General features: G+C 47.0%; 1 protein-coding gene across 1 annotated transcript; it reads right to left on the reverse strand.

Moving 5' to 3' along the window:
* Positions 1-3,296: 3,296 nt before the first annotated feature.
* On the reverse strand, positions 3,297-10,267 carry LOC103103839 (uncharacterized). The gene is made up of 3 exons (XM_007500459.3): positions 9,972-10,267; positions 6,821-7,465; positions 3,297-4,340 (listed from the first exon to the last, which is right to left on the reverse strand). Exons 2-3 carry the CDS (start codon positions 7,188-7,190, stop codon positions 3,430-3,432), a joined length of 1,281 nt encoding a protein of 426 aa, XP_007500521.1. The 5' UTR covers positions 7,191-7,465; positions 9,972-10,267; the 3' UTR covers positions 3,297-3,429.
* Between the last annotated feature and the right edge of the window lie 4,638 nt (positions 10,268-14,905).

The raw sequence follows: 14,905 nt of genomic DNA on the forward strand, positions 1-14,905 counted from the left end.
ATCTAAAGTAATCCTTCCCCTACTTTTGAGTCAAAAATCTCTGATCCTGTTGTAATAAGATAAGTAGATTTATTTGTTAAAGTAGCTAGAAAGAAAGGAACAATTGAATACTAAGTGGTCCTTGATCCTAGAATCTACATGGAAGTAATAGAGACAGTGTCTCAGAGTGGAAAGAACCCAGAACCTGGGGCAGAGAAGCACGTCACCGATTCAGAACTGGAAGGGACCTTCAGAGGCCATTTTATTCAAACCCTGCATTTTAGATTGGAAAACTGAGTCCTAGATAGTTTGGCTTGCTAGAGGTGACAAGACTGGGATCTGAACCCGGGTCCTCAAATTCCAAATCTAGTCCTCTTTTATTGAAGCAGCTGATTGAGCAGTAGATACAGCAAAAGGTGTGGTATCAAGACATGAGTTCAAATCCAACCTGACACTTATTAGATGTGTGACCCTGGGTGAGCCACTTAAATCTCAGTCTGCTTCAGTATTCTCACCTGTAAAAGAGGGATAATAATATGACTTCTCTCACAGGGTTGTTGTTGTGAGGATCAAATGAGATATTTGTGAAAAACACAAACAAGTTGCCTCAAACATAGTAGGCACTATACAAATGTTGTTCCTTTAGCTTGTGACCTAGGACAAGTCACCTAATCTGTTTTTCCTTATCTATGAAATGAGACTCAAGTTTGAACCTGGCCAAGTCATCTTTCTACTCTGTGCCTTAGTTTTCTAATCTGTAAAATGAAGAGATTGGACAAGATACTATCAAAGTCCTTTTACCTCTAAATATGATTCTATGTAAAACTCTTTGAAAATCTTAGAGCACCATAAAAGCATAAGCAGTTCTTCCCTAGACCATGTAAACAGTGTTATCTTCCTCAATTTTTACATACGGGGCACCTAGAAAGCTGGAAGGGAAGTAACAGAAATTGTGCAGAGTCCAAGGGAGATGATGAATCTTGGAAGGTTCTAAAGGACTTCAATAGGCCTTGCCCCAAGATGTATGTGATTTATCCTCCCACCTCCATATGGAGGAACCCACAGCATCAACTCCTGTAGATTTCCTTTGCATTCCCTGTGTAAGAGCTCACTGCCAAAGATCTGGCTGGAGATACCAGTTGGCCATAAGAAAGGGATGGAAACAAAACCCAGGGCTCTCTCATAGAATGTCAAAACTGGAAGGGCCCTTAGGGATCACCCAGTCCAGGGATTCTTAATCTGGGCTCCATGAACTTGATTCTTTATACTTGATACTATATTTTTATGCACTTTATGCTTGATAACTGCATTTTTAAGAAATAACCCTTACTTTCCATCTTGGAATCAATACTATGTATTGGTTCCAAAGCAGAAGAGTGGTATGGGCTAGGCAATGGGGGTTAAGTGACTTGCCCAGAGTTACACAGCTGGGAAGTGTCTGAGGCCAGATTTGAACCTAGGACCTCCCATCTCTAGACCTGGCTCTCAATCCACTGAGCTACCCTGCTGCCCCCTTGATAACTGAATTTTATCATAATTAGTTGCCAATGGCATCCTATGCATTTTATGTATATCTATGCATTTCAACATATGCATATTTCAGACAATAATGCATATTTGTGCATGTCAAAATATAGTCTGAAAAATGGGTCTATAAACTTAACCAGACTGCCAAAGAAATGCATGAAGGTGATGACTAAGATCACACAGTTGGGCATATTTGACCTCACATTCTCTGTCTGGAAAAAAGCCAATTGCAGAGTACTGGAGAGGAAGGAAGGAAGGAAGGAAGGAAGGAAGGAAGGAAGGAAGGAAGGAAGGAAGGAAGGAAGGAAGGAAGGAAGGAAGGAAGGAAGGAAGGAAGGAAGGAAGGAAGGAAGGAAGAGATGAAGTAAGTAAGGAAGGAAGAGATGAAGTAAGGAAGGAGGGAGGAAGGGAGGGAGGAAGGAAAGAAGGAAGAAAAGAAAGAGGGAAGGGAGGAAAGGAAGGAGGGAGGAAGGGAAGGAAGGAAGGGAGGGAGGGAGAGAGGAAAGGAGGGAGGGAGAAAAGAAGGGAAGGAAGGGAGGAAGGGAGGGAGGGAAGGAAAAAGGGAGAAGGGGAAGTAGGGAAGGAAGGAGGGAGGAAGAGAAGGAAGGAGGAAGGAAGAAGGAAGTAAGGGAGGGATGAAGGGAAAGAGGAAGAGAGGGAAAGATGTCTCTAGTTTTGGGCAGAAAGTCTACAGAATATACTCCAATATACAGCTCAGTAAATGTTTTCAAGAAAATGAAGTAACTTTTTTTTTTGATGGCCAAAATGTGGCAGAGCCAAGATTGGAACCTAGGTCTCTTTCTCTCCTATCTGTGTCCAGAGGAAATCCAGGCCACCTGTGTTTCTTGCCTGGGTAAGTCCCACTTTCAGAACTCTTTATTCTCTTCTAGGTGCCCTCCCTTTTGCTTGAGGTTTCCAGGAATTATCACTGCCAGCCAATATTCTGTGACCTGGAGAATATAATGGCCAAGGGTGGCACTCAAAGATACTGAGACATCTATCATGGTTTGAACTACATTGAATGCAGTTAAAGGATGCTGGGAGTGACTTAGAACACTGGGGAAGGAGAACAGTAATGGTTTCTCTTAAGGGTGGTCACAGAAGAGGGCCAGAAGGTAGCTAGAGCGTTAAAGGGCAGGAGGAATACCAAAAAGTGACAGAAGGGGCAGATTTCAGATCAATCCAAGGAAAAACTTTCTAGGAATAAGAGCTGTCCCAAAATGGAAGAGCTGGCCACTCATCGTGGGGCTGTGAGCGTTGGCTACAGAAGAGCTAGCTCATCCATAAACATCTATTATGTGCTAGGCTGCACTAGAACATCCCTAAAGTTCTTTTCATGTCTAAATCTATACTAATTAATACCTTGGTGAACTTCAGACACAGCGGCACCTACACAGTGTTGCACATCCATCCCGTTGGTTTGTAGGGGAAATGTGTACACTGCTAGGCACAGTCCTCCCATCCCACCCGACTGGCACAGAGACAGGAGAGCAGCTCCCGTGTGTGTGTGTGTGTGTGTGTGTGTGTGTGTGTGTGTGTGTGTGAATTCCATCCATTTTCACCCCATCCCTATTCATGTGGTGTCGGATCAGATCACTCAGAAGCCAGGGAGAAGTAATGACCCATAAACCAGACAAATCGTTCCCCATTTGGGGGGAGGGGAGGGAGATAGACGTAGAAATCTCTCTTACAGCACACCGGTCCCCAGTCGGCATAGCGTGAGCGCCCTCCCGGCAGATGCTACACCCCAGCCCCGACCTGCTCTCTTACCTGCACAAACTGAAATGTCCTACAAGTACGGTGGCCTTTATTATTATTATTATTATCATCATCATTTTGTTTAAAACTTTTTAAAAAGTCTTTCTGACCATGCCCCAGCTCCACCTGCCCCTCCCCCAATCCCTCTCTCCCCCAGTTGTGAGCCTAGGAAAGTCTTTTGTGTTTTGATGTGGAGCCCCTGGGTCTCCCTCGGCCTCGACGGGGTGGAACCCCGCCTCGGCTTGGCCCTACAGCCTCCCCGCGACCAGTGCTGGGGAGGGCGGGGTCTACGAAGGCAGCCCCCAAACCCGGCTGGAAGGAGAGGCCAGAATATGGTGAGGTCCCCGAGAGGGGCGGCCCTGGGATGGGGAAGGCTGAGACTGAGGCCGCCTGGCTCCGCCGGGCAAAGACCCTCTCCTGGCGCAAGGAGCGCAGCTCGTCCCTGATGTCAGTAAGGACGCTGAGCAGGCGGGCCTGCAGCTCGCGGTCCCGGGCCCGCTCCTCTCGCTGCTGCGCCCTCTCCTCCTGCCAAAGCCCCAGCTCCTGGTGGTACAGCTGGTCCCACTGCTCCTCCAGGTCTAAGAGGCGGTGCAGGTTAGTCCGCCAGGCCTCCCGAGCACTGCGGGAACAGCTCATACCCCCCCGAAGGGGCTCCCCACTCGGTGAGACCGAGGGAGGGAGAACCTCCTCCCGAGTGAGCCGGGAGCGCCGGCTGCTGCTGTCCAGCTTTTCCCAGTTCCGGCCTCGCTGTCTGCCCCGGACGCTCCCATCTGCTCTCTCCTCCTCTTTTAGGGTATCGGGGGGCATCTGGGAGCGGCCCAGGACCTGGCCGAAGTCGCTGACCACGCCAGGGGCAGCCCAGGCAGGAGGGAATTCTCCCGGGTCTTCGGGTAAGGAGGAGAGGGAGGTCCGCGAACTGCAGGGCCGGAACAGGAGCAGCCCACGGCTCTCTTCCTCCGCTTCCTGGTGGTGGCCCGGGGCCACCTGGGACTCTTCTTCCTCTTCGTCCACCGAAGCATAGGAGACCATCACGCCATTACGGAGGTCAGGAGACATCGGAGGCTCGAGACCAGTCTCTGCCACCAAAAGGAACAGAGAAGATACACGTGGGGAGGAGGAAATCGGGGGAGGCTGCGGAGACATCCTACCTTCTCCACGGCCAAGCCCTATCCCTAAACATACCCACTAGGAGACCCTTGAAGGAAGGAAGCTCGAGACAGTGAGGAGAGGAAGCCGGAGCAGAGACGCCTGAATTGGGGCCAGCCTTCTCTCCAAACACTCCCTGCCCTCCAGGCTTTGATCCAGCCTGGCCAGGCTTCTCTATGCAGAACACTGGACCGGACTATGCCCAGTGTGGCCTCTGCTCATACAAACTCAGTGGATTCAGAGCTGCAAGAGACTTCAAGTCCAAGGCCGGCATTTGACAGATAGGGAAACTGAGCTTTAAGTGACTTAACCACGGTCACACAGTATATAATGAGGAAACTGAAGCCCAAAGATGGAGAAGCCATAGGTCACAAATCTAATACTGGAAGTGATTTGTCCCAGATCACACAGAAAGTAAGCAGCAGAGCTAAGTCTAAGATTTAGGTCCAGGTTTCCCAACTCCCCAGTCTCAAATGAGGCTCAACACATTTCATTCAAGAGGCGCCCTTTGACTGAGGACCGCCCTCAGCCTAGCCTGAAGACCACCAGAAACTAGATTAGGATTTGGGTCCTTGGAGAGGAAGCAGATCCCCGCCCCCCACCCCACCCCAGCATAAGGACCATCAATCCATTTCTTCTTCAAGACTGACCTGCAGAGATGGCCTCAAAGGGCCAATGGGGAGCATGATCTGGAGGAAGCCTGAGCCAATCAACAAGCATTATTAGGATCTCCTCTATGGTGGGCACTGTGGCAAGCACCACCCCACATTTGCTGTATAGCTTGCTGCTGCTTTCCACTCTTGGGGCTGATTTAGTGGGGGGAAAACCAGCCTAGAATGAGTCTTTGCATCTCTTCCAAAGACTTTGCCCCCAAAGGGGCAAAGAAACTTTTTTGGAGAATGTAGAGATGGAAGTACCACCAAGTACCATAGAGCTCATTTTATAGCTGGGACAAACACAACCCTGAGATGGTAAGTGAGTTGGCTGGTTTCAGAACTAAAACTCAGAACTTCTGAATCCTAGCCTAGGATTTCTTTTTCTGCCTGACCCCAAGTTTGGCCTAAACAATCTAGGCTCTGAAAGGCCAGCAGGGCCAACACTACCTTCAAAGGAATCATAGGATTTTAAAGCAGAGAGACCCCCACCCTCATTTCACAGCTGTGGAAACTTGACTTACCTAAGGTTACATCACATAGACAGGTACTAAATGACAGAGCCAGGATTCAAACTCGGGCTTTTTGACCCAAAATTCAGTGGTCTTTCCACTTTGCAAGGCTACCCTCACAATGTAGAGGCTGAGATAGCAGATGCCCAACTGGAGGGGAAGCTCTGACTGCTCAAAGTCTCTAGGGAAGGAGCAGTTTGTGGGCCAGAGGTACTGCATCGGGAACAGGCCACAAATGGGTTTGGGTTTGAGTGATGGAAGGGGGAAGGGGAAGACAGAAATCCTCCCAACCCTCCATCTACCCTGGCTAAGATTTCCCCTTGGCATAGACTGGAGACACAACATGGTAGGAGGGGGAAAGCACTAGATTTGAGGCAGGAAACCTGGGTCTGAATCCCAGCTCTGATGCTAGCTGAATGACAATGGGAAAATCCATTGATTTGCCTTGATGACACTGTTTCCTTGACAATAAATGGTGATAAATTAAACCCGTGGCACCTATGCACAAGATGCACAAGACTGCATCTTTCTAAGGTGAGGAAGTCAACCAGGGAACAGGCTGAGGAGTCCCTCTGTCTGGTTACCTCCCTGCAAAGTCCACAGCAAGTCCCAGGGAGGGCAAGTGGGTAAGTGGGCAGCTTCTTTGGAAAGCTCCAAGCCTCCTCCCCCTTGCCTTCCTTTGTCATCCTGGTCAGATCACTGCCCAGTGGAGGAAAGGAAATCTTCCCTTCTATGGTCCCCAGGAGACTCCTGAGGAAAATGGCTTCTCACATCCTCTGCAACCCTGAAATTCTCTTATCTCTGGAATCTTGGGATAGGGGAGAGTACCCTGGCTTTGAAATCAAGAGGCCAGGGCTTTGCTTTTTACTGGATGATTTGGGACAAGTCATTTGGCATCAGCTTCCTCATCTGTGAAGTGAGGGGGCCAGATCAGGTGATTTCTAAGTTCTAAATACTTCCAGGTAGCCCACAGAGGGGGCAATGGGAAGAGTCTGACCCTAGTCCCTAAAGCCTTCCTCCATGAAGGGAATCATAGGATTTAGTGCCCTTTACAAAAGAGGAAGCTGAAGCCCAGTAAAGGCCAAAAAACTTGCCCGAGGTCACAGAGGTAGTCAGGGGTAGGGCTGGTTCTTTGTCTCCAAATCTAGTACTCTTGCCATTGCCCCATGAACACTGGACAGCAGTAACCCCACACCGAGGGATTCTCTTCCCCTCCCAAGCCTCCCTAAATGCCCTGGGTCTCACCAGGGTCCAAGAATGCCTCAGGTTCTTCGTCAGGGCTGGCTTGGGTAAAGGTGGAGGCCACCATCTTCTCCAAAGGGGTAAGGTGGGTCCTAAGGGAGCCAGAGGGACCCCTCTTGGAAGTGAGCTTTCTCTTGACATCCAGCCTTAAGTCCCGCCACTTGTGCTTCAGGTCTTCCACTGAGCGTTCAGTGTAGCCCAGGAAGTTCACTCGGTTCTGGATCTGGCCCCAGAGCTGGTTTCGGTGGGCAGAATGGGTTCGCAGAGCCTCCGCCCCATACAAGGCCCCAAAATGCCGCACCACATTCCACACCAACGTCTCTGTCTCATCATTAGAAAAGTTGGCTTTTCGTTTCCGACCAGAGGCCGCCATGCCCAATGACTGGGAGCTGGAGGAAGGGTTGCCCACCCTGTGCCCAAGCTGTACAGAGGACCCTGAGGCTCTCCAGCAGCTGGCAGCAGGGGTAGCCCTTCAGGAGGATGACCAAATATTGGGCCCAGGGAGCAGGACCAGGGCAAGAGTACTGCCCCAGGAAAAGGAAGGCCAGGTTTTAGGCAGCAGTTATTCCCTTTGTCAAAGGAGTGAGGGAGGAAGGCTTTATCCCCATGTCTGCCCCCTATTCCTTCCTCCCTGTGGCTTCAGTGCACCTGGCAAAATGAAGAGAGAAGCACATTCAGCTAAAATTCATTGCATTGAAGATGAATGGGGCCCCCAAAGTCATGATCTTCTCAACCCCAAAGTTTCCCATAATTCCTCCCTCCTTTCCCAATACCATCCAAGACTGTCACTTCCCTTGTTCTTGACCTGGGCTGCCAAAACCAACAGATCTGTGACATTTTGCATCCTTTTTAAAAAATATTATTATTATCAACAGCTCAGTGAAATAGGAAGAACACCAGAATAAGCCCTGGTTCTGACTTAAGCTGTGTGACCCTGGGCAAATCATTTCCCCAAGCTTCGGTTTTCTTCCTAGTAGAATGAGGATGATAATAGTTTTGTTACCTAACTTACAGATCTTTTGTAGATTAAGCATTATTGAGATGGAAGTTACAGCCAATTTCAACAATATCATAAACAGGGGCAATTAGGTGGCACAGAGAATATAGCAACAGACCTGGAATCTCAGGAGGACTTGGATTCAAATCTGACCTCCTATATTTCCTAGCTGTATGATCCTAGGCAAGTCACTAACCCCATTTGCCTAGTTCTTGTCCCTCTGTCTTAAAGTTGTTACCAAGAGAGGAAATATGAGTTAAAAAAACAAGCAATATCATAAGCACCTAGAGAGCTGAGGCCACATCTTGGACATCTTTGAATTTCCCACAATGCTTATTACAGGACTGGGCAAAAGTTCAATGTAGCACCTGTTATCCATAAAGTATGATGCTGACTGTCAAAAGTGGATTTTAGGTGAATTTTACTGACTCCATTTTGTCCCAGACTTACTGTTACAAAAATGTACTGAATGGCTCTCTCCTAGTGCCTCCCTTCCCCCAATCATTTTAAGTTTACAAAAGAAAACTCAGGACTTTGAATAGTGCTAGGAACTCAATCACTTCTTTCTGACCTATCCAATCTGACACAGACTAGGGGCTAAACAAATGCTAAGTATTGTTGTGGGTGTTCAGTCCAGTTGACTCTTCCTGATCCCATTTGGGATTTTCTTGGTAAAGATTCTGGAGTGGTCTCCCATTTCCTTCTCCAGCTCATTTTATAGATAAGGAAACTGAGGCAAACAGGGTGAAGTGACTTGCCCAGAATCACACAACTAATAAGTATCTGAGGCCACTTTGGAAGATGAGTGCCACACTTGGTACGCTATCCACAGTGCTGCCTAGCTGCTCTGTGATAGAGAAGAGAGTCTTCTTTGGTCTGCTGGAAATGGCTAGGCTAAAAGCCTTTGTCACAATTTAAGCATCATTTTTCCTTTGCCAAAAATGTGACGTTTCCCCTCTGAGAGCCCTACCAGACAGATCTTACCCAAGTGAGTCTGCCTATGTGACCCACCTGATCTCACCCCATCTCTGGGTCACACAGCTGGGAAGGAGCTAGATCTCTGGACTCTGGGACTAGGAAAACCACATCCATCACCTACTGTAGGTGTCACACTTGGGAGTGTATAAATAACCTGCCTGGAAGCTGCACAGCTGTCTTTCTCCTGCTGTGGCTAGCAGGGAGCTGAAAATTCTTGCCATATGGTTATTCAGTGCAAGTTGTTGATTTGAGTTTATTTTGTTGGAAAAGGGGGAGAGAGCAAGATGCACAATTAAAGGCCCCCTCCATTACCTTTGCTGCCCAGAAGGGGATTGGGGAATTGGCATCAAGGAGATTAAACCAAGATGGATTCAGGGCTCAGCCACTGATTCCCAAATGGTCCATAGGTAAGTTGCCTCCCTCTCAGAGGAGTCTCAGGTTCCCCAGTATAAAATGAAGGGTTTAGACTCAGTGACCTGTAAGAAGGCCAGGTGCGGCACCCCCTCTAGGATTCTTGAACCTCATGTCCCACAGTCCTCTGAGAAGGTGGGAGAGGCTTGAGTTAGCAGTGGAAAGGCTGGGGAGCTGCAGGTGATGGAGAAGGGTGTGGGGGAGGGCAGGCAAAGGACAGTATGAGAGGCAGGCAAAAAGTGTCCTGGGGAGTTAGTATTAGCCTGGAAGCTTTTGTTTGTGGCATTCTCACAGAACCTCTCTCCTCCCCTCCCCCAGGGCACTGGGTCTCCTCTCCTGCTCCCTGCTAAGTCTGTTCTCCCACATCATTGGCATAAGACCAACGAGTTTGCTTGGGTGGGGTCAGGATGGGCCTCACCTCGGGTTAAGGTGGGGGACCCTCAGCCCAGTTAGCCTAGGAGTCAGAGGACCTGCCGTGCCCTGAGTGTAAAAACATCCCGTGGAAGATGAAGGGTGTCCCCCTCTCCACCCCAACCCCACACTGGTGGATTTGGGTGGGGCGCCACTGTGTCCCCCTAAGCATGCACACACACAGCTTCCTGGTCCGTAGCTGTAGCCGACACTGTCTACTGCCTGCCTCTGGACGTTGGGCAGGGGGCAGCACTGGCCCTGGGGTCACCGCGACATCACCACCCCAGGAATGACACGAGGAGGGAGGGACAGAGTACCAGCCCCTCAACCAATGGGAAGCGCCCACCCCATCCTTACCCAAGAGTGGGTCGCAGGCCCGCTGACCACTGACAAACCTGGCCCGGGTTCCAGATACCCGGCCGGTGCTTGGCGGTGTAGCCCGCTGGCCCGGCCCCTCCCCCGAGGGAGGAGGGAAGGCGACCAGCCTGGCAGCCGGCCCGACCCCGGCACAGCTCGGAGGGAGAATGGGGGGGTGACGGATAGTCCGGTTGTCCACTGCTAGCCCCGGCTTCGGGGCTAAAGGCTCCTGCCCCGGCAGGAACTTGCCTTCATTTTGTCCACCTCCGCCGTCTGCCACTGTGGAAAGGAGCCGTCTCCCGGCCGCCCTCTGCCGGCTCTCGGGCCTCAATGCCCGCCCCACCCCCTACCTCCAGACTGGACACCTGGGTCCCTGTCCCAGAACTGCTGGGACTGCAGCGGGGTGACCATGGACAAGTCTTTTCCTCTCTCTGGGCTCAGGATCCACAACTGTAAGATGAGTCTGAGTGGAGACAGCGGAACACCGGGGCAAGATTGATGCCAGAATCAGAGGACGTCGATTCAGATGTTACTCCCTGGGGAACCTTGGTCAACCTCCCTGGGTCTCAGTTTCCTCATCTGTAAAACGAGGAGGCTAGACCAACAGCCTCTTTAAGCCGTGCATCTATGATTCCATGAATGGTTTAAAATAGGATGGGACCCCCTTATTTTCTAGATGAAGAGCCCTGGGGGCCATCTGCTCCAAAACTTGCCTTCTACAGAGGGTGGAAATTGTCTTTCCAGTGTGTTGGCCTTTGGACCTAAAGGAAAACCTAGCAACCAGAGCAGAGAAGAAGCAAAACGGGCAGAGTGGGGACCTCCTGGGGTCTCCCTGAGTTCCCTGGAGGTCTTTAGAGAACTATAGGCAGAAGCTGGATCCACACCAGTCAACAAAGGACTCAAAAAAGTCGTCCAATTTCTATAGCATTTGAATAATATTTTATTTTTCCCAATATTACATGTAAAACAATTGGGGGTGGGGGTGGGAAAGGTTTTAAGTTCCAAATTCTCTTCCTTTTTCTGGCCCTCCCTCCCTTGCTCCCTCCCTGCCCTCCCCTCTCCCAGAGATGGTAATCCATTTGAACATTTTTCCAGATTAGTGGTTTTGTGGAAGAGATTTTAGGTGAAAAAAAAAAGAGAAGGAAGAAAATGAAATAGAGTGTTTTAGTCGGCATTCAGATTCCATCAGTTCTTTCTCCGAGGACAGACAGCATTTTTCCTCATGAGTGTCTGGGATTGTCTAGGATTGTGGCATTGCTGAGAATAACCAGGTCATTGACAGTGGTTTGTCAAGAAATATTACCATCACTGTGGACAGTGCTCTCCTGGTCCTGCTCACTTCACTTTGCATCAATTCATATAGGTCTTCCCAGGCTTTTCTGAAAGCATCCTGCTCATCATTCCTTATAGCCCAATAGTATTCCATCATCATCATATACCACAGCTTTTCAATCATTCCCCAACTGATAGGACAGCCCCTCAAATTCCAGTTCTTTGCTGCTACAAAAAGAGTTGCTATAAATATTCTTGGACAAACCACTCTGGCTAGTTTCTGCTAGTAGAGTTTTGTTTCTTTTTTTTTTATTATTATTTTTAAAGAAAAAGTAATACAGATTTTCTGGGAGGGTCTCTAGTCCCCCAGTGGTTACATCCATGTGTAACTTGTTACCAAGAATGGGGGGGAAATTAGAAATACAGAAATAGCTTCCTCAAACCCAACCACCCTGGTATCAAACCACAAGTTAGTTTGTGCTAGTAGAGTTTTGTTTCTATTTTTTATTTTTTAAAATAAAAATAAAACTTTTGTACAAATAAGTCCTTTTCCCTTTTTTTTCTCTTTGGGATACAGACCTAGGAATAAATAGTATTGATGGATCAAAGGGTAAGCAATTTCTTTTCTTTTTTTTTTTTTAACCTTTTTCTTCCATCTTGGAATCAATATTGTGTATTGGTTCCAAGGCAGAAGAGCAGTAAGGGCTAGGCAAGGGGGTTAAGTGGCTTGCTCAGGGTCACACAGTTAAGAAGTGTCTGAACCCAGGACCTCACATCTCTATGCCTGGTTCTCAACACTGATTGAATGCTGCCAGAGTATGCAATTTCTATAGCATTTTGTGAAGTATTTCCCTCACAACAACTCTGTAAGTACAGGTTTTACTCTTCCCATTTTGTAGACAGGAAGATGAAATAACCTGTTCAAACTTATGTAGTTCCTCATGGAGGTTTAGGGTTTTAAAGGCAGATCTCCTGTTCTCAAGTCCAGTACTATGTCTACCTCACAGCATTCCACAGCCTAACAGCCTGGGAGACATTAAGTGCCAAGCGTGGTGAGAGTTAGGCTCCCTGTGCCATAGAAATTCAAAACTGGGAAAGGTCCGAGTTGGCAGCAGCATTATTACAATTCCATTTCTAACCCAATAATAGATGTTTGGCCAGTAGGACTTTGACTGCTATAGAGCCAATGCCAGATTATTTAAAAATAGAGTTTTAGAAATAATCATTTGATTGAATTTCCAGGACTTATCTTTTCTTTTTATCTCACAGTTCAGGTTCTGGACATTTCTTTAGTAGGTCCATTGAGAACCCATTACAGTGATAATCACTACAATTTTCCTGGTACTTTCAGTTGAAATTTGTTTTGGTCACAGAGGTGAGGTGATTTGGCTGAAGGCTGAAATTCAAACCCAGATCTTTTGACTGGCAGCAATGGAGCTCTTGACCCTCCTTCATTATAGAGTAACCTCCCAGACTTCCTCCTGGGCACTAACAGAAAGACAAGGGAACAAAAGGCACAGTGCTTGCCCTCAAAGACCTCTATATCTATCTAGCTGTGGGGATCAGGATCACATATATACAAATATGACTGAAGACTATTAATATTTTTTCTTTTTCAAAGAAAGATTATTTTCCCAATTACATATAATAACAATTTTCAACATACATTTTCTAAAATTGTAAGATCCAAATTGTCTCCTTCCCTCCCTCCTTTCCCTCTCCCCTCTCAGAGATGGTAAGCAATTTGATCTGGATTATAATGTATTATCATGCAAAATATGCTTCCATGTTGGTCATTTTTGAAGAGAATACTCAGTTAAAACCAGAATCCCCAAATAAAACCTTAAATAAACTAATATGAAATATAGTATGTGTGTCCAACTCCAACAGTTGTGGAGAGCATTCTTTGTCAAAAATCCTTTAAGAATTATCCCAGATCATTGCTCTGCTAAGAGTAGCTAAGTCCATTTGATCATTGTACAATGTTGCTGTTCTTGTGTAAAATGTTTTCCTGGTTCTGCTCATTTCACTCTGCATCAGTTCATGTAGGTCTTTAAAGCTGTTTCTGAAATCATCCTGTTCATCATTCCTCATAGCATAACAATATTCTATCCCCAACATGTGCCACAATTTGTTCAGCCATTCCCCAATTAATGTACATCCCCTCATTTCCAATTCTTTGCCACCACAAAAAGGAGCTGCTATAAATATTTTTACAAGTGTGTCCTCTCCCCTTTTTTATGATCTCTTTAGTATACAGACCCAGTAGTGGTATTACAGGATCAAAGGGTATGCCCAGCTTTATAGCCCTTTGGGCATAGTGCCAAATAGCAAGGACAGGAAATATTACTAAGCACAGCACTATGGATGGATGGGAGGGGCAGAAAAGCTGAAATGAGAGTCAGTAGACCTGGTTCTGGCAGCCTAGCCTTCTGACTCTACACCAGCAGATTTGTGGCTGGAGGAAACCTTGGAGATCACTTAGTCCAGCTGTAATATTTTATAGAGAAGAAAACCAAGTCTCACGGAGAAGTGACTTGTCCAAAGTCATACGAAGAGCAATGATCAAGATTCAAACCTATATACTTCATAAGGCTACCATTGATCTCTCTCTCTATGCAGAGTGCAGTGGGGAAAACCCAGAAGATCTCTACTCAAATCCAAACTGCTTCTTCCTACCCTCACAGCCTTGGGGAAGTCATAGGAGCATAGATGTAGGGTGGAGGAGGGGAGAGAAAGAGCATGATTCTTGTAACCAAGGAAAAATATTCTAAATTAAATAAAATTTAAAAAAATCCTGCAAAAAAAAGCATAGATGTAGATCTGTAAGGGACCTTAAGAGTGTCTTTGGTCCAAGTCTCTCAATTTATGGATTAAGTGACCCCTCTGGGTAGCCTCAGTTTCCTCATCTGTAAACTGGGGGCAGAGGGATGGACTAGAGGACTTCTACAGTCCTTCCCAGTTCTATAGGCTCCTATGTGAAATGAGGATGGTGATAGTTAACATTTATATAATGTTTTTCCATCCATTTTCTGATTTGATCCTCATAGCAACCCCATGAGGTAGGTAGTACTAAGGTTTTCAAGCACATTTTATAGATGATAATACCAAGGTTCAGAGATGTTATGTTATGGTTGTACTACAGTAAGTGTTAGAGATAGTCTCTCCTGACCCCTAAGCCCAGTGCCTTCTCTTAATAATGCACCAACTGCCACCTCATGGGGTCACTGTGAGCAAACTATAACTGTAAAGTCTACCTTATGAGGATGAGAATCCTATCTATAGAGGAGGAAGAGATCATTGTGGACTGGAGAATGGAAGAAATATTGATAAAGAAGGGGGAGGGGGTAGGAAGGTGAGGAGGAGAAAATATGGGTCAGTTTTCCAGATAGTTGTTCAAGGCTTTATTCTTTCTCCTTCCTTTGTCCCACTGTTTGCCTCTCACCCAATTTTCTGTCATATAATCCAATAAACATGATAAATATGGAAATATGTGTTATGTGATAATACACATATACCCTATATCATATTATCTGCCTTCTTGGGGGGAGGGAAGGGGAAAAAAGAATGAGATATAGATTTTTGAACATTAATATAAGAATGACTTTTTCTTGAAGAGCCATATAATTTATTACATATTTATAGTAAATCATAGGTTATAT

This window comes from Monodelphis domestica, chromosome 7 (genome assembly GCF_027887165.1).
Source record: "Monodelphis domestica isolate mMonDom1 chromosome 7, mMonDom1.pri, whole genome shotgun sequence".
Taxonomy (NCBI): domain Eukaryota; kingdom Metazoa; phylum Chordata; class Mammalia; order Didelphimorphia; family Didelphidae; genus Monodelphis; species Monodelphis domestica.

What these genes read in the sequence shown, in the direction of transcription:
- LOC103103839 (XM_007500459.3), bottom strand. Translation starts at nt 7,190, where the DNA reads ATGGCGGCCTCTGGTCGGAAACGAAAAGCCAACTTTTCTAATGATGAG. An exon ending in TGAGGCATTCTTGGACCCTG is followed by an intron (nt 4,341 to 6,820) that starts GTGAGACCCAGG and finishes TTTTGGTGGCAG; the next exon opens with AGACTGGTCTCGAGCCTCCG.